This window comes from Beta vulgaris, chromosome 6 (genome assembly GCF_026745355.1).
Source record: "Beta vulgaris subsp. vulgaris cultivar EL10 chromosome 6, EL10.2, whole genome shotgun sequence".
NCBI lineage: Eukaryota > Viridiplantae > Streptophyta > Magnoliopsida > Caryophyllales > Amaranthaceae > Beta > Beta vulgaris.
This window is the reverse complement of record NC_079207.1, coordinates 12012245-12030918: the sequence shown is the minus strand read 5'-3', so window position 1 is coordinate 12030918 and position 18674 is coordinate 12012245. Positions and strand designations below refer to the sequence as shown.

Genomic DNA, 18674 nt, shown 5'->3' with positions numbered 1-18674 from the left:
ACGCAGACTGTTAGGGGTGGGGGAGGGAGAGGAAAGGGAGTGTTCGAAGGGGTAAGGTCTAGGGATTGGGGAGGGTTAGATTCTTTTAAATTCATTTCTTTGGGAGGGGAAAGGAGGTCAATAAGCTTTTCTTTAACAATTATATAAGTTATCGTTAAAATGAACCATTTTGAGTAGACACACCTCAAAATTGGGATTATTGTCAGAATTTCAAAAAGTGGGACCAGTTTGAGCATATGGACCAAAAGTGTAATTTCTATTCGACGTGTAACAAATTAAATATATCTCAAATCATTGATTATTATACTTCCTCCAATTTATATTATTCGCTACACTTCTCAATGCACAGACTCCTAAGTAATTTTTGGAGAAGAGAGAGCTAGAAAGTAAAAAGAAAAGGGACCCATCTGAGAGGAGAGAGATAGAGAGAGTTTATTGCCCAAAAAGAAAAATGTGAAACTTCCACAATGAAAAGTGTAGCGGGTATTATGAAACGGAGGAAGTATATAACAACTATAGTCGTTTAAATTTATAATTGAGTACTTTGGAAAATCGATTTTTTTATTAAAAAGAAAAATTATAACTATATCCGATCCTTAGATTATACACCTATAGATACATTCATTACAATAATACTAACTTAGCTAAATCTTCAATATGAACTTGTAATATCTCTAATTTATATGACTCTGAATTATTACATCTATAAGATAGTTTAGTATAGACATAACTATATCTACCCAGCGAATAGATAACCCACTTCTAATAAATAATTGAAAAAATGTAGTAATCATTGAAGATAAGTTGGATTCTACTACACATTAATTTCATAGTAGTAGGTAATTATCCACAGGTAAATTCAAGTTTATCCGATTATTACTAGTTGTTGATAATAAAATCAATAATAGTATAATATCAATAGTAAGCTACTGTTTGAAAATCTTATACCTTGTCTTTCCAAGATCTTAAATGTCATGAATCATGATAGTATTGTCTATCATATAAAACAGTTAGTGAAAGTTTACATTGTTTATTTTAGTAAGCATTTGGAAGTAGTTGGGGTCTTGGGGACGACTTGTCTTCATCTCAAATTCTCAACAAGATAATATGCCCTCAAAAATACTTGAACTAAAGGTAGTTAAGCAGCCATTGTCATACTTATTGCTATTATCTTCTTCTTTTTTAATAGTGAGAAGCTATTGCATCATCTTAAACCAGTGCCATAGCATAAACATTCTTATAATATTGTCGGAGGATGATAAAAATATCAAAGCATGGTAAAGGAGTTGTTGACTTTGTCAGTTGTTTATGGAGCATCTAGCTAATGAAGTTCGTTCAAGTTATCCTTTTCTTATTTCTGTTGTTCCAAGTCCCAAGGAGTACTGCAAAGTCGGCTCCTAATATGGAAGGAAAATGTTTAGATATTCTTTTTTTTTATAAATGAAATTAATTTATTGATTAGAAGTCATACTAATTCTATAATATAAGTTGATTGTTTTGAAAGAGAAGAAGATGAATTAATAATGGAGTTGTTTGGCAATTGATTGTTGGTTGCTGGTTAGTTCGGTTAGTTTATTTGACTGGTCGGAGGTATTGATGGTATGTATTAGCTTTATAAATTGGTTGTTTGCAAAAAGTGTTTGGTAAAATTAGTTGTGATTGTTAGCAAAACCGTCTTAAATATTTTAGAGGCTCTGTTCAAATTTTTAAATTTGGGCCCCTTATATTTAGAAAAATGAAATTTTCATAATAAAACAATATGTATTAAGAAAATTATCAAAATACGATTATATTCTTACAAATTGAATCCACAAAAACTTAAACTACTTTATTTAAAATGGTAAATCAATTCTCAATACAGCTTAAAGCTATTATTAATCTTCTACATAAAACGAGCTATTCTTGCTTCTAACGCTTTTTGAAGCAAAATCATCAACCAAATCTTCATATTGTATTGTCTTCAAAAGACATTCTCAATTGCTATCAAAGCTGGTCCATTAAGCCTTTCTTGTACCATGGTAGACCGCAAGTAAGACTTTAACAACTTCAATTTTGAAAAGCTTCTATAAGCAAAAGCAACCGTCACAAGAATAGTCAATAAAATTTTATACGCAACACATACATGAGGAAAACAATCTACGCCTTTCAAAAAATTTAATATATCAATAGGTCCCATTTTTTCTTCAGGCAATATTCATCTTAGAAAATCTAATCCACATATAATTCTTTTCCATTGATATCAGATTGATCATCATGTTTTATTGCCTCTTAAAAAATTATTACAACAAGACAACAAAGTTAGATGGTCCAATGATTGTAACTTGTGCAAGTTAAACAAGAATCCAAAAATACTTTCATACTCTTAATATTGCTCAAATCTATTTTCAAGGAAAACAACGGCTTGATCAACAAGGTAAATGAAGTAAGTAACTCTAAAAGACTCATCCCTAGATAGCTCAGCTGATGGGGTATTTGAATCTCATCAAAATTTATCTTTCTTCTAATTATACTTTTTTGAGGAAATATTGGCTTAGTATTCATTATAATAGCAATTCTCTTAGTATTATCTAAGGCATTATAAAAGCCAGATTCTCTATATCCTTCAAAAAATAATATTAGCCCCTTTATTTTTTCCATAGCAACATCAATAAGCATTTTTTTTTTATTGTAAGAGCTTGTTGGCCATATTAATTGTAGATAATATCTCAAACCAAACAATTATTGCCATTAAGAACTCAAAATCACCAACCTCATTTGTCGCTAAGGATTTTGCTTCATTTTTTATTCTAGAATCAAGATCATTTTCTGATAATTCAAGTAAAGCTTCTCTAAAATCTGACATTTGAAATTCTATAGCTTTAACACTATCTACACGACTCTCCTAACGAGTGAATGACAATGATTTTTGGAGTCAATCCATTTACATTATCTTTTAAAATTTGTCTCCTTTTAGTAGATTGCAAAAATTGTATAAATTCGTTGAATAACTCCAAAAAAATCTTTAAGCTTTACCACATGAGTTAGTCATATCACACAATGTTAAATTAAGACTATGACAACCACAGGGAGTATAAAATGCTCTCGGATTAATGTCTAAAAACTTCTTTTGAATACCTTGATGTTTTCCTTTCATATTTGACCAATTATCATATCCTTGTCCTCGTGCATCAAATATGTTAAGATTAAGATTTTTCAACTTGCTTTGTAAAACATTAGTCCTTGGCCAGTATCATTCACATTTAAAAATTCTAAAAAAGATTCCTCAATGCTAACAAAAATTGAAGAAACATCAACATATCTTATTATCAAAGACATTTGCTCTTGATGGCTAATATCGGGTGTACAATAATCAAGTATCATATAGAAATATTTTGCTTGTTTGATTTTTTAAATGATTTCAGTTTTAATTGCACAAGCAAACAAAAGCATTAACTCGTTATGGATGTTATGACCAAGATAATGCAAGTGAACATCGTCATTTGTAACATGTCTTACATGTTCTTGAACAACAAGGTTAAACTCTGCTAACATTTCAATTAAACCCAAAAAGTTCCATTGCTATTTTGGTACAATTTCTCTTTAGAGCCCCGAAAGACCAAACTATGTTTAGCAAGGAATTTCACTATTGAAAATATTCTTATTCTTTTCAAAACATTCTTCTAGTGCTCTTTCTCTTTTTCAATTATATTTTGAGCTGTTTTATCTATAGTTCCATTCTTTTTTAGCCTCAAACGCAGTCATACTAAATAGCCATATTTATCACATGTTCCATGCATGTCTCATGCTCTCTAAGTCTTTCACCAATATGTGCCCAATCACTAAAACCCTCATTCGTCAATCGACCTCTACCAATCTCTCTATTGAAAACGACCTTACAAGAAAAACCAAATACTTTAATTTATCAAGCTCTTTTGAATAGACAAGTCAATCTCTATCGCACTTTTCCCCATTAGATAAAACTCTAGTGTATAAATTAGCAGTAAATCGTCTAAATAAATTGTCTTTAGGACCCTTCACAATAGAAGGATCTCTTTTAGGACCTTTTAGTACTAATACATCAATCATCTTAGAATCAAGGGCATCCCGATTTCTTGGATCAAATATATCAAAAAAAGGTTAAAATGGGGTTTTTTGCTTTTCATTATCATTACTATTATCCTCCACATCTTCATCATAATCACTGTTAGAAACAACATTTTGATTATCCAAATTAGCATTTTCAATAGGCACATCACCTCTATTTTTCGAGTCCACATTTTGATTATCCATATCAACATTCTCGTTAATAACCTCATTTTCAAGAACTTCATCATTTACCTTCTCAATAATATGATTATCAGCATGAATATGAGGCTTTCTTATAATAAATTTATCAAAAGCCCCTCTTTGGGATTGAGTTAACTCCTCAAGCCTTTTTTTCTTACGTTTTTCATATCCAGATTCATACTTTCTAGTTTTAGGAGGCATAGGAAAAAAGGAACTAAGGTGTAAATCACACAATCAACAATTTAAGACGTAAGTAAAAGTGAAAAAAGGAGCGAAACAACCTGACAATTGAGCAATAATACTCCAATTCGTGATAAATATTCCCCAATTAATCAATTATTAACCAATGATTTCAACCTAAAAAATTAAAGAAAAAATCTCATTAAAATATACACAATACCATTAATCCTTAAAATATTACTTCTACATTACAAAATCACACAAAGCCACTAAGTGAGTAAAAGTACCAGCTGATGCCGCCTGCTGCCACATCTAATAATCATCTTTTTTGCGTCATATGGAGCAAATGAGCAATTAGTCTATTGTGGTAGAACATTCCAACCATTTCAAACCAAAAATTAAACAAAAAAAAATTGATAATTGATAAACACAATCGAATAACCAGTGAATGATAATGTATTAGTGTAAATATTTAGAATTCACCTTTGTCTCATACTCTCGTTTCTATGCTTTCTTCGAAATTCGACCTCGACCGCACGTCGAGATTGACGACAGAGAAACGGAACTATAGAAAGAGAAGGTATCTTCACTCTTAATAAGTCTTCTGGTTTCTTCTTTCTCTCCAAATTCCCACAAATCAAAACATAACAAAAAGTTGAAGGTATGAATTTCAATTTCTTTTGTCTCATAATTAGTTGATAATTGATGAAAAATTAGAGATTAGTTATAAATATATAAAGAGTGAAAAAATTAGTCGTTAATTGATGATTGAATGGAAAAGTCAGAATTGATATTTTCATATTCTCTGTAACAGTTGATAAGGAATGAGAGAGAATTTTGGGAAGTTGTTAAGGGAAATTGAGAAATTAAGAATATGGAAGATTTTCAAAAGATAACAAATTTTGGAAAATTGAAAAGAGAAATTAGGGAAAGTTAGAGAATAATGTGCGCTGTATGTTTCAATTCAAAAAAATTGCATTGAAGAAGACGCTTTTTTTTTTTTTTAACGCTGAGCTGTAATATTTGAGCGCTCAAAATTTTGGGCCCCTGTGCTGATGGTATGTTTGCACAGGCCATTGGTCGGCCTGGTTGTTAGTGGTTATTAGAGAATTTGTGAGCCAACAAGCCAAATGCTGAAATAAAAAAGTTACTCCAGACAACTTTTTCATTTTGGCTTAAAAACCAACTTTTCAGCCAACCAAAAAGTCAACAACCAAACACTTTTTATTGGTTGTTTGTCCAAATTGAGAAGCCAAAATCTAATGAAATTCATTTATCAATTATGGTCAATATTCCCTTTGTCCCAAAAAGATCTAAACACTTATTTGGACACGTAGTTTGATGTGATAAATTGTAGAACATACTTCATATTTTTTTAGTTGAACCATTTGTCTTTCAGGTACTCTAACATGTTTCCTTGAACATCAATATTTTAATTACGTATAAATAAAAATTATAAAAAGTTCATATTTGACATTCTTGCATTGAAATGAATCAAACAAGATCTCACTTTACTACGTGGAAAAAAAAACAATGTGTGTATATGAGTCCTAAAAACCCTTTCTTTCAAGTAAGAAACTCAAAAGCCCAACCCCAAAAATTAACAATCTCGACCCAAACCCTCATTTTCTCTCTTCCTCCATTTCCAATTTCCATTATTCGCAAGTCGCAAAATCCCTCTTAATTTGTCTCTCCATCAACTATCAATGGCGGCAGCAAAAGAGATCGTAAGAAAACCAGTAATGGCGACAGTACGATTAACCATACCAGCAGGAGCAGCTCGTCCAGGTCCACCAGTTGGAGCTATATTAGGTCAATTAAAGCTGAATCTCATGGCATTTTGCAAGGATTTCAATGCTCGTACTCAAAAATACAAAGCTGATACTCCTATGTCAGTCGCACTCATCGCTTACAAAGATCAAACTTTTGATTATGTTATCAAATCTCCGACAGTTTCATGGTTCCTTAAAAAAGCTGCTGGTGTTGAAAGTGCTAGTAGTCGACCTGGACATCTTGTCGCTTCATCTGTTACTTTGAAGCATGTTTATGAGATTGCTAATGTTAAGAAGGAAGATCCTGGTTGTAAACATTTGCCGATTCAGAGTATTTGTAACTCTATTATTGGTACTGCTAAATCTATGGGACTTAAAGTTGTTAAAGACTTGGATTGAATTTTAATTTCAATTTCAAGTTTTTAGGGTTAGGGTTTTTGGTTTTTGCTGTTGCGGAATTTTGATTTGGATTTCTGCTGTTGTACTCGCTCTTTTGTGATGAATATTACTCACATGCGTTTGATGTAATCTGGCCAAAATTATCATTGTTTGAATAATTAGATTTTTGTGTTAACTTTTTTTTTTGAGGGATTGAATAAAGTAAAATTAGCTTCCCTTGTTGCATTTTGTTGATATTGAGTGTGAAATTATCTGTTTTTTCTGATGGAAGAGAGGGGAAACTACTTTTAGGTTATTGTGATAGATGATGAAGGGAGAGGTGGTAGTTTAGTGAAATACCATCCCAAATTTTAAGGTATTGCTTAGGATTTGAATTTTCATTTCAACAATATATATTGAGGCATTTACTTCTAGGTTGTTTAGTCTTCTACTCAGCCTCATACTCAGACTTTGAACGGGTGTGTCTTGCAGGTTAGTAGCTTAACATGGATAGGTTTTCGGACTAATTATCTAATTAAAAAAAAAAATTGTGATTGATGATGAAGGGGGAAGTGTAAGAAATTGTAACAACTTTTTATGCTAATATTTCTAAATTTATGATTCTTTTTAGGTTTTGAAGACGACTGCATTTTTTTAAATCTCAGTTGAGGTGTAGATGTAATGAAGTTCTTCTGAATATATACATCACATTTTAATTGATATTTGCAGCCTTTGGCCTCAAATTGTGGCTTTTTCCAGACTGCAATTGATAGTTTACACCCTCAAATTTCAATTCATCATGCAAAGGCCAAAGGTGTTGTAGAAGGTTCCCATCCCATCAAAACAAAAAGATTTGAGGTATTTTGTGATGAATACTCTAGCAATATTGATTTCTAATGTGCGTATTCAAACCTGGAAGTCATGTGACAACAAGTATTGAGAAACGGAAAGAGTACTACTATCATCCGATGATCATTAGTCTTGTGAGTTGTATAAGACCTCACACAGACCTACTGCTTATGTTGTGGCTAGATTCAGTTCATTCAGACAGTATTACACTAAAATTTCGTCAAGCTATAGAACCATCTACGTCGATGTAACATGCCAAGTACAAATGTTGAAAACGTGCTGGCAATTTCTTCTAATCTTTCTAAAAACGTAACTATTCTATTACAAATGTCACTCCCATTTGACAGACGAACGACACATGATTTTTTCATAAGATACCAAATTACCAACTGCAAACCAATTATGTTAAACAAAAACCCAAAGAATATCAGCCAAAATGTCCTTGGCTGGTGATGTCTTGAGATCATGCTAATTTATACACCAAGCTGAATGATACCATAACATATTAACATCCCAACAAGAAAATGGATAACATTAGCTTTCCTAAGATGTCTATTCCAAACTAAAATAATTGATAAAAATAGAGAAAAAGAATAGCTTAATATGAACTATTCAGAAGTCTCGAATTCTAGATGAGCAAACATGACTTTGTAGTCATCAGGCATACTGAAGAAAACCTCGACTTTTCGATCATCTTGACCAATAGAGCGTGCAGCTCTAACTACTTCCAATGGAGAGAGTCCTGGAAGTTTCATCAACACACTGAATAACTTCTTTCTCTGCTCACTAATTTCCACGTCGTGTGTCGAAGCCTTTTTCATGTTTACCATGGTCAAAGTCAAGTCCTTTTGAGCTTCAGCAAGACTTCGAATAGTTTTGGACATTTCAAGAAACTCTGCTTCCGAGGGATCAAAATCCCTAGATCTCTTAGATTTCTCATTACCAGGTTCAGATGGAAGGGTCATAGTGCTTTGAGTTATGGAAGTAGCCTCCTCCCTCACATTTGATTGTGTCTCTGAGTTTCTGATGTGAGTCACAGGAGGGTCAACAGTTGCAATTACTCGAACTCTTTTCCTCATTGGCCTCCTTTTCCCAAAAACTTCACATAATTTGTCGTAGTGTACGAAAGGCTTCATGAACAAAGATGATGCCCCCTCATGATTCTATGCAATCAAATTCTATGTTATCTTATTGCAATAATTTCTTGAGCAAACAATCAGAAAATAAATACATAGAAAGGTTACCTTGGCCCAACATAAAAATGCTTCTTTATTGCCAACCACCATTGTTTGTTCATCATCCCACCAAAACCCGTCACCATTTTCCTCGATAGCTAGTATATAAGCGAGGTGCCTTTTTAAGGTTTTAATCTTTGATTCGATGTGAGGATCGGCTTTAAGGCCACATCCAGGTAGCTTCTCTTCCATTCGTTGTTCAACATAATAACAGTAGCCATTTTTATAGCCATTGTCAGTTTTCCAACTGGAACCGTTCAATTCAGAGAGGACGTCAACCAGAGTAGCTTCCTCCTTAACATTCCAGAACTTCTTGTTTTTTCCTCTTCCCCGGACAATAACAGGTTGTGCACTAATTGTCCCAGCTTCAGGACTTACTATCTACAATGTGTATGTAGACCATTTAATAGTAAGCACGAAGTTCAGGCATATAGTGGGAGAAGTACATATATAAGCCAAACAACAAATCGAACTACTTTAGGCCCATAATAAAGAGAGGAAAAATTGATCTGGCCTAGATCATCTATCATATGGAAAATAGTGTAGGAAGACAAGTATAAAACCATGGATTGCAAGTCCAGACAACATTTGCACAAATGTAGTATAAAGTATCAGGGAACGCATTGGTGTTAAAAAGATGCTCTGTGTAAAAAACATTCCAATGCCAGAAAGCTACAGATCTTCCATCTCCATATTATTCAAAATTTTCTCTGTCCAATGTTAGAAGCGTCAACAATGTCAACATTGATGGCGTTGAAACCATGGAGTCAACCTACTCTATTCCAATAATTAGATAACCCTTTTCAACAAGATAAACCAGGACACCAATTTTGCATTCGGTAAACAGTAAACTGAAAGCACCAACAGGATGCTAAATACCCTTGCAACAAATAATAATAATAATATTTCTCAAAACAGAAAGCTTTCATGTGGACTAAGATTAATATAAAATTGACACCTTTTATTTCCTATGTTTACACATAAACCCATCTTCAACAGCTCTCCAGCAACTGACAAAGGGAAAAATTAACACCAACACCCAAACTATTGCTGACCTTAATATAACTCAACAATCGATTAACTTAGATAAACTGAACTATTGGGTCAGCGTACTCAAATTGGTCTCAATTTTTTGTTAACCTGTTGAAACATTTTAAAGGTTAATAAGATAATATCACCTTCTAACTGGATATCTTCGTATACTTAATTTTTTATTTCTCTTCCTTAACCTCCCTCTTCTTCTTCCTTCCCTGACCTCTAGCAGCCACTGCACACCCACCTAGCCACCGTTCCAAGCATATCACCTACCTGTCTTCCCAATAATAACACCAGTTCAGTGCCACCTTCACCTCAACAGCCCAAGCAAACAGCCATGTCCACATCCAGACAAGTTCAAGAAGAAATTCTTGAAGAGAAGATTAGGTTAAAAAAGTGAAAGTTAGACAAGACTATGCAAGTTCTGGGTTATAAAATGAGTTGAATTTCTAGGTTATTTGATGAAAGAGATGATATTAAGAAGACTTTAGATGAGGAGAAGACAAATGCAATGATCTTACAAGCGAGGGAAACGGAATTTTCAAAGAAAATGGAAGGGACGGCAAAAGTATGAGAACATCTAAGGATTGGGTCGTGGGTTGGTGGTGTTGAGTGTGGATATGGCAGGGGGTTGGGGAAGGGAAGGAAGAGCAGTGGAAGAAGAGGAGGGACCTTAAAAAATATTTAGAACACAAAATAATCGGTTTGAAGGGTTGTAGGTAAAGACGGGCAGTTTTGAAACGGGTAGGGTAATAGTTGACATTATTCTGAATAAATCAATTATTGGTAGAAGATTAGCGATAGTTGGAATTATATTTAATTCCTATTATCCTATACTAAGGCCAAGTTTGGTTGAGGTGAAAAAACTACTTAGTATGAGCATCCAAACCCATGTGTATGTTTCTTTAACAAAATTTGGAGATTACTACTCCACTTCCAGAACACACACCCGACCCCCCCCCCCCAAAAAAAAAAACTACTCTCATATGGTCATATACCAGTATGTGGAGATTAGTTTCCCCCAAAGCCCCCAACCAATTGAACCTAGCCCCCTCTCCCTTTCTCCTATCTTGAAAAATAGAGCCTCACCTTACCACCCTTCTTTTGCACTGCTGCTGCTATGGCACCTCCCTTCCCCTAATTCCCAGAAAATACCTCCAACATGCTGCTTAGTCAGTGTCCTGCCAATGATCTAGCCGAAATTGATGACCACCGGCCAACCATTTCAGCACGATCATCGTCCCTCTAAATCACTGGAAATTACTACTATCAAACCCTTGACATCCTCAACGTCGTTCCCCCTTTATAAATCACCATTGTAACAACCACGACCATCTTCAATCTGCTCCTCGATCAAAAATATTGATGGCCGTTTTCAGGCACTCCTTTGCTCGGAAGTCTCCCACAAAAGGTCTCAAACAGTTGTAGTTTTGGCAAGCAAGGAATGTATCCTCTGAAAGCAATAAGGTGTAGATGACGTCAATGAGAACTATAATCTCGATAGGCATGTATCTGAAACGTTGTTAAAGATGGAAGAGGGGGAGGAGAAGGTAGTGGAGGTTGTGAGGTGGAGGAGAGATATAATAATCAATAAAAGAGGGAAGGTAAAAGAGAGAGAGGGAAGGTGAAGGCAAAGAGGAAAAGAAGAATAAAATGACTGTGGGAAAGGGGGGGGGGGGGTTAAGGGGTTTAACGCCCAATTCCATACTTGATACCAAATGGCAAATGTTGAAAACAAAAAATGCCAGATAAGACTCATTGTTCCTAAATGTTTTTATATAAGCATCAAGGCAACAGCATATTAAACGACCAAGAAGAGAAGGTATGTAGGTATAAGACACATAACCATTAGTTGAACCTTACGGGATAGCCTAAATAGCTTGAGAGTGTAGGTTGGCTTACTGATTCAGATTTTAACTCCACCATTACCCACTCCCCCAAATTAACACCACCATAGAAAAATGTGTATCATATTCTAATAGTTGTAAGTTGTAACTCTCCTAATTCCTATCTACTGCAGCAAAAGTTCTTTGTTCACAAGAAAATATGTAGCAAATTTTAAGATTCATTCAAGAAACATACAGTAAAGATACAATAACTTGGTGACAATCTTTTCAGTTCTGATGTAAGAATGGCTCATTAATATGTTCCATCAAAAGCTCTAGTACCTCACGTGTAGGAACTGAACAAATTCCAAATTACCCATAGAACGATTGCCTTGGATCAGTTCTAGACTCTAGCCATGTGAAGGTCCTTATACTCCACTCTATCACATAACTATCTAATTGATAGACTTAATGCCACAAGAACAATTGGTGCGGGGGTTATTTAAGGAGAAGAAAGCTTTACCTGCACCTATTTTCACTTTTTATGTATCAGATTTCCCATTTCCACATAATTGACCCACAAACTTGTGCTGACAACCAACACACACCACTTCATAAACCATTACTTTTGTAATAGATCCATTTAATGCATTCAGGTGACCTAAAAAGACCCCCCCCCCATACACCACTGAACTCCACAGGTATTGGCTTTGTTTTTTTTATAGAAAAAGTAAGGAAGGAGAAGGACGTACTGAATTGGTTCATTGAGAGTGAGGGGAAATGGTAAGGAGAACCTAACCCCAAAGAGCCTTTAGTGTAGTTCGATCCCATGAACCTGAAGTCATCAGAGTAAGAGACCAAACCTTGACCACTAAACCAAGTCTTGCGTGGTGCATAGCAGCATAGCGTGTTACATTTGCATGAAAACCCATGAATACTAAAGAAAATACATTGCTACCATCAAATTCATCCACATTTTACTTTGTCACATTCCATATTGGTCTAGTTTCAGGTAGCCAAGCTCTCATATGCAAACTCCAGGCACAAAAGATGTACACCAGTTTTAATAGTAATATGTGCAAAAGATTGACAACTAACATTAGTATGATCTACATTAATTAGCCTAATATCATCAAATCCAGTCCTCGAAAGAATATGAAGTCGTGATTTTGTTGATTCTTAAGCCAAAAAAGGGTTTCTTTCTGAATTAAGTAGGCATGAACACTAACAAACAATGCAACCCATATAATGAAAATTTGGAACAATCAACAAAATCTTTCTCGATGACCCACAAATAATTCAATATTCAACATTTCAACCATTACTGACAAAACCCAGAAAGCAAAATAAATGTTATTCATCAGACATCAGTAAAACAACATTATAATCAAACCAAACCCAGAAATAAAAGGATTAGGATTTTAGAGTAAAATAATTCACCTGAGTAGAAATTGGAGAAATCTCACGCATTATAAAAGCCTGAATAGAGAGAATGTTCAAAAATGCGAAAATAAACCTCCTAAATCCCGCTAATTTCTCTGCTCAGGTGCTCATCAACACACTTTCCCAAGGTTTTCGCTTTTGCAGTGAAGAATTTTTGGCCGAAGAGGGGGATTTTCACCTTCTTGTGACCCCTTTTTTTTTTTTTTTTTCCTTTTACCCACTTAATTTTCACGCTCTTTTTATTCTATGGGGGTGGGGAAATTCCCATTTCTTAACTCGTATTATATGCAAACTAGTCTTTTGTGCACGCGATGCGTGCGGTGATATTTTTAGGCCTAATACTAAGTAGTAAACAAACTGAAAATGCAAGTTAGTATGTAAGTTCACCTCTATTTTGTGAATAAGATTAATCCATGTTCTTTTTATGTTGTCATTCATTTTTGTGATTTTGAATAGTTTTTTGTTTCTCAAGTCTTATATGCGCATGTTCTTTTATAGTCAATATGATGTTCTTTACTAAATATCGTCATGTTCTTTTTTTTTTGGTTTTATTCATTTTTGTAATTTATAATAGTTTTTTATATGGATTTCAGTAATTTCTCTATGATCCCAAAATTGTAACCGAAAAGTATAATACAATTTTAGTTTTTTTTTCCTTGTCTAACTTCTAAATTCTGATTTCACAGATATTTAAGAATTTTCATCATTTTAATTTTTTCTCCTTTTCTAAATGTTCACACTTTGAGTTTCAATTATATTTGAAAGGAAATTTAAGTTTTTCATACACAATCTGATTTTGCATGAAATGGTCATTTTTAATTTTTCTCCTTTTCTAAATTTGAACACTTTGATTTTCAATTATAGGTGAAATGAAATTTCAAATTTTTCATACACAATCTGATTTCGCATGAAATGGTTTTTGCAAAGCATTTATAGAAATAAAATACTGTTATTTGTTCATTTATTTAACTTATTTATTAAAGTGTTTTTAAATACTATTTGATTGTAGTTCAAAGAATCTTATTTCTACAAAATGGAGGTGAACTTAAATACTAACTTGTATTTTCTTTTTGTTTACTACTTAGTAATAATTAGGCCTAAAAATGTCATCGCACGCATCGCGTGCATAAAAAGCTATATATGTGTAGTCGTCAATGATAATAACATGAAATATATTTGTTGATCAGTGAAAATAGAAGCTAATCAAGCAGGTATTTTATTTCTATAAAGTTATAATAAGAGGAAACTTTAATTTTCCTCATATAAGCTAATCAAGTAGAAGCTAATCAAGCAAGTATTTTGTAATTTAGAAAGGAAAGGGGGGCAAAATAGTCGGTTCAAAAAAGGACACCGTTGCTCCCCCCTTCCCTTATGTAATAGAGATTATTAACAACCCTCAGTCCTCAACTCAAGTAACTTAATTCATTTGCTAAATGTCGTTCTGGAATTTCCTACTAACACCCTGTATAAATACATATACATGTATTTATACTTTAACACTTACTATCCTACTCTCTTTCACTCTCCCTCACTCTCTTCACTCTCCATCACACTCTCACTACATCTCTTTCATCAACAAGGATCTCCCATCAAGAACTCCGGCAATTTTTCCGGCGACAATAATTCCGACAACTTTTCAAGCCACATTATTACATTATTAATATTAATGAAATTTTATAATTCTTTTAATACACAAAATCGGACTATATTGACTTAAAAAAAAAGTGCCCAGGCACCTAAATTAGGTGTCCAAACCACAGGTACAGGCGCCTAAATTAGGCGCCCCACCACAGGTACAGGCGCCTAAATAAGGTTAATTGGCTAGAATAGCACAACCTTTGGTTCAAGTGCAAGGAACAACACAACGTTAAACGGGTGAAAACGTAGCACCAACTTATAAATGTGGTGCATAAATTAGCATAAATGGCATCGGATCACGAAGATTCCACCGGAGCTAGGGAATCTCCATTATTTTAATATTTTCTTTTAATTCCCTCCTTTTTTGTTAAAGTCACGTGCCTAGCTGTGTTTCTTTTCTATTTCTCTCTCTTCTCTTATTATTCTCTTGAACTGCCAACTTTCAACTTCAATCTCAAAAAAAAAAATTGATCTCCTCTTTACTCTTCTTCATTGTTGCACTACTTCCTCATTTTAGGCTTTTCTTCCCTGTTGATGGGTTTTATAATATACCACAAGTGTACGGTGTCTGTTTAGCAGAAATTGGCAAATACGGGTCGATCCACAGGGAGAGGAGTTTTATAGATTTATGCTCAATTATCTAACTACTTCTAGAGAGAAAATCGATTGAAGGATTAATTAATAAACTAAAATAAACTAGAACACAAAATGATGTAAGTTTATCAAATAATTAAAAACCTAGGGCAATTGATCGGTCCACCATGCTTATACCAATCTAATTACTACAATATAGTTCAACAATACTTGGATTGAGGTTCGAATAAATAAAGTATTTCGTTAATCTTGTCAGGCATTAACAACTCTTAGATTAACATATGTCAGTACGGTCACTCAACATAATCAAACCTACCTATTGTAACAAGCCTCTAATGAATACGATCTTTCGATTCTAATAAACATATTACTCATGATATTGCGCAATTACATGAATTAAACAAGCATAATAAATCAACATGAATTATTCTAATTCAAACCAAATATCAAAGAACATCAAACCACAATAAAAAAGGTATAAACATGGTTTCCCTCTCTAAGCCCTAGAAATAGACACTCACTCATGATAATAATAAACTCAATAAAGATAATCAACAACTAAAAGAATTCATTAAATTAAACTAAGTAAAGAAGAATACCGAATGATTGAATAACAATGAAAACGAAATCAACGATCTTTATAATCTTCAAAATCAAGAGTTAACACAAAGGTAGAGAGAGAAAAACTAAGTGTTTAGCCCTAAAAACGTAGAAAATAAGATAGTCCAATTGAAGATACTAAAAACCTATTTATACTTTTTAAAAAATCGGCTAAAAAAGGAGAAAAAACCTGTCCCAGAGAAACCGCCCGGTCAGGCGACAGTGATTGAAAGTTACGATAGAAAAGCAAAATCCGCCCGGTCGGGTGCGCAAGCGATTTTGACTCTTTTCTCGCCCGGTTGACCGGGCTAATTTGCCTTGCATCGTGGTGAAATTTTCATTTCGCACGGTCGGACGAAACCGCCCGGTCGACCGGGCGAGGAAACTGCGATTTTGCGTCAACTTGCGAAGGATGTATCTCTCAAATCAGAAGTTGGATTTTAGCGTGTGACCTATCATTGAAAAGCCCTTGAAGTCTAGTTTCCAACCCAACTGGAATTTCTTGATTTCTATCAAAAGTTATGGTCAAAATGGTGAACAGATGTCAGTTTTGACACTTCTTTCACTAACTCTTTGCTTCATTCTAACTCGAAATTATCCCGAAAGGATGCATTGTGATCCTTGTGCAAGATATCTTCATCTTCAATTATTAATAGGCTTGATCGTAGGTAATCATAATCAATTTGCATCAAAGTAACCTGAAAATGATCAAAACACACAAATAGGGAGTAGTAGAGCACAACTTACGTAATTCATGCCATTATGCACCTAAATGCTCTAAAGGGAGTTCCAAATGCAATCAAAATGCATCTAAAAACTATATATAATTATGACATATCACATGTAAATTGAATCAGCACCAATATCGAAATCAAGCTGATGAATTTACTTCTATCGTCATCAATAATTGATGTGTAACAGTTGTGGCAGCTGATCTCAGTTTCTCCTAGATTGATATTCACTGTTGTTTCATGGTGTACAGTGTCAATCTTAGAATGTCAGGTAAGACCACTCCATGTGATGTTTGTAAATGCGTTGGTTTGATGAGCGCCCGCTCCGAGGTCGCGCCATAGTCATTCCAATTTCTTGGAACTCTTCTCTTTTGTGGTGAATCAGCACGGTAGCACATGCTCCTGTGGACTGGGAGTAATGCGAGGTTGTGGTGGATATGGTGTTTGGTGTGGTGGTGCTGTAGTGTTTGGGGGTAGAGGATGACGATGCTGGAGTGGAGGTGGTGTTTAGTGTGGTGAAGGAAAATGATGATGTTGAGGGCAGTGGTGGGCGCTGTAGTGTTGTGGGCTAGGGAAGAGGGTGGTGGTGATGTAGTGTGGTGTGCAGAGTGGTGTAGGGTAGATTTAGTGTGGTGGAGGTTAAGAAATGGTGTGTTGTAGGTTAGTTTTTGCATTATAAGATTCTGTTTCTGGAGAAGAAATGTAGGTAGTTTAACTGGAGGAGAAAAAGAGAAAAGAGAGAAATAGAAAGGAATTGGGGCAGGCACGTGAATTTTAACAAAAAAATAGTGAGAGAGTCAAAAGAAAATGTTAAATTAATGGAGATTCCCTAGTTCCGGTGGAATCTCCATGCTCCGGTGCCATTTATGCTATTTTCTGCACCACATGTTTAAGTTGGTTCTACGCTTTGCACCCGTTTAAGATTGTGATGTTCCTTGCATTTGAGCCAAAAGCTGTGTTGTTCTAACCAATTAACCCTTTTTTTATTATACTTTTAAAATGTGCTTCCCTAATTAATCAATATTCGTCCCTTCAAAAACAATTTTATGTGTGCCACACCTATTTTGAAAGAATAGTAATCCCAAATTAATTAATTTAGATGACCACCAATTTACAAAAGTCAACATTTGACTTTAAAGTTTTAATGGATCAATTAAATGTGTGACGTGACATATAATAAAATATTTATGCCTACAAATTGCTCTCTCGAGACTATATCACATACACGATTTTGAATGTTTTGATCATGATTAAGTGTTGAATTTTCTTTAACATACTTTAGCCTATGACCATAGTGTCTTGATACAACCACATGACTTTTATCATGGCAAAGCCCATCAAATACTCTCCCGACCCTTTTGTTACTGTGCCTCATGCTACGTATTGTAGTAGTATTACTACAAATCCACAACTAATGAAAGCCCACAAATTTTTTTTAGCCGACTTTCCTTTTAGCTTGGCGCTTCATGCTACTGTACTGTAGTAGTATTACTACAAATCCATAACTAATTAAAGCCCACTAGTTTTTTTTCTTTAGCTGACTTTTCTTTTAGTTTAACGAAATCAGGATATAATTTGGTCTTTCACACAAGATAGAAATAAATTATGTACATGCTCGTCTTCCATGTTTGGCGGGATTTTATGGAAGTTGAAGGATATAATGTTACTTCAAACCTTAATCCAAATCTTTTGTGGTTTAGGATAAATAAGTTTTCAGAATTTTTATCCAACTCAAACAATTTTTCCCACACTATATATATGTATAATGGGAGGAAAAATATTTATTCCATCATTGCCTCTTCTGCCCACCTTAAGTCAAGGAAACAGAGGACCCAAAATCGATGCCGAGCATAAGTCAACTTCATTTTTCTCATTTCGTTTTCTCACGAATACCTGTTGTACCCACTGCCAAATACCTCAAGTTTTTCAAGTGATTTCAATTCTGCTTGAATTGCGTCTCTCCATATTGGCCAATCTTTTTTGCAGGGACATTCATCTACTGTATTTGGTTCTATATCATTTTCATCGTATGTCATTTCAACCGCTATGGAGTAAGCAAAGATTTCATTCAAGACAACATCTTTTCGATTCCATTGTTTCTTTGTAGAAACATAATTAATTGAAGTT

General features: G+C 34.3%; 2 protein-coding genes across 2 annotated transcripts; one reads left to right on the top strand and one right to left on the bottom strand.

Annotated features, from left to right (window-relative positions):
* Positions 1-6012: 6012 nt before the first annotated feature.
* LOC104895740 (uncharacterized) lies at positions 6013-6792 on the top strand. Its single transcript, XM_010682317.4, has one exon. The coding sequence runs from the start codon at positions 6153-6155 to the stop codon at positions 6615-6617; it is 465 nt and encodes a 154-aa protein (XP_010680619.2). The 5' UTR covers positions 6013-6152; the 3' UTR covers positions 6618-6792.
* Positions 6793-7713: 921 nt separating this feature from the next.
* LOC104895739 (hypothetical protein) lies at positions 7714-13307 on the bottom strand. The gene is made up of 3 exons (XM_010682316.4): positions 12982-13307; positions 8690-9061; positions 7714-8608 (listed from the first exon to the last, which is right to left on the bottom strand). Exons 1-3 carry the CDS (start codon positions 13009-13011, stop codon positions 8054-8056), a joined length of 957 nt encoding a protein of 318 aa, XP_010680618.1. The 5' UTR covers positions 13012-13307; the 3' UTR covers positions 7714-8053.
* Positions 13308-18674: the final 5367 nt, after the last annotated feature.

Bases quoted from the DNA above. Each gene is read 5' to 3' on its own strand.
- LOC104895740 (XM_010682317.4), top strand. From the start codon at position 6,153: ATGGCGGCAGCAAAAGAGATCGTAAGAAAACCAGTAATGGCGACAGTA.
- LOC104895739 (XM_010682316.4), bottom strand. From the start codon at position 13,011: ATGCGTGAGATTTCTCCAATTTCTACTCAG. The intron at 9,062-12,981 runs GTGAATTATTTT...TACACATTGTAG, and splicing joins TTTCTCCAATTTCTACTCAG to ATAGTAAGTCCTGAAGCTGG. The intron at 8,609-8,689 runs GTAACCTTTCTA...TTGATTGCATAG, and splicing joins CATTTTTATGTTGGGCCAAG to AATCATGAGGGGGCATCATC.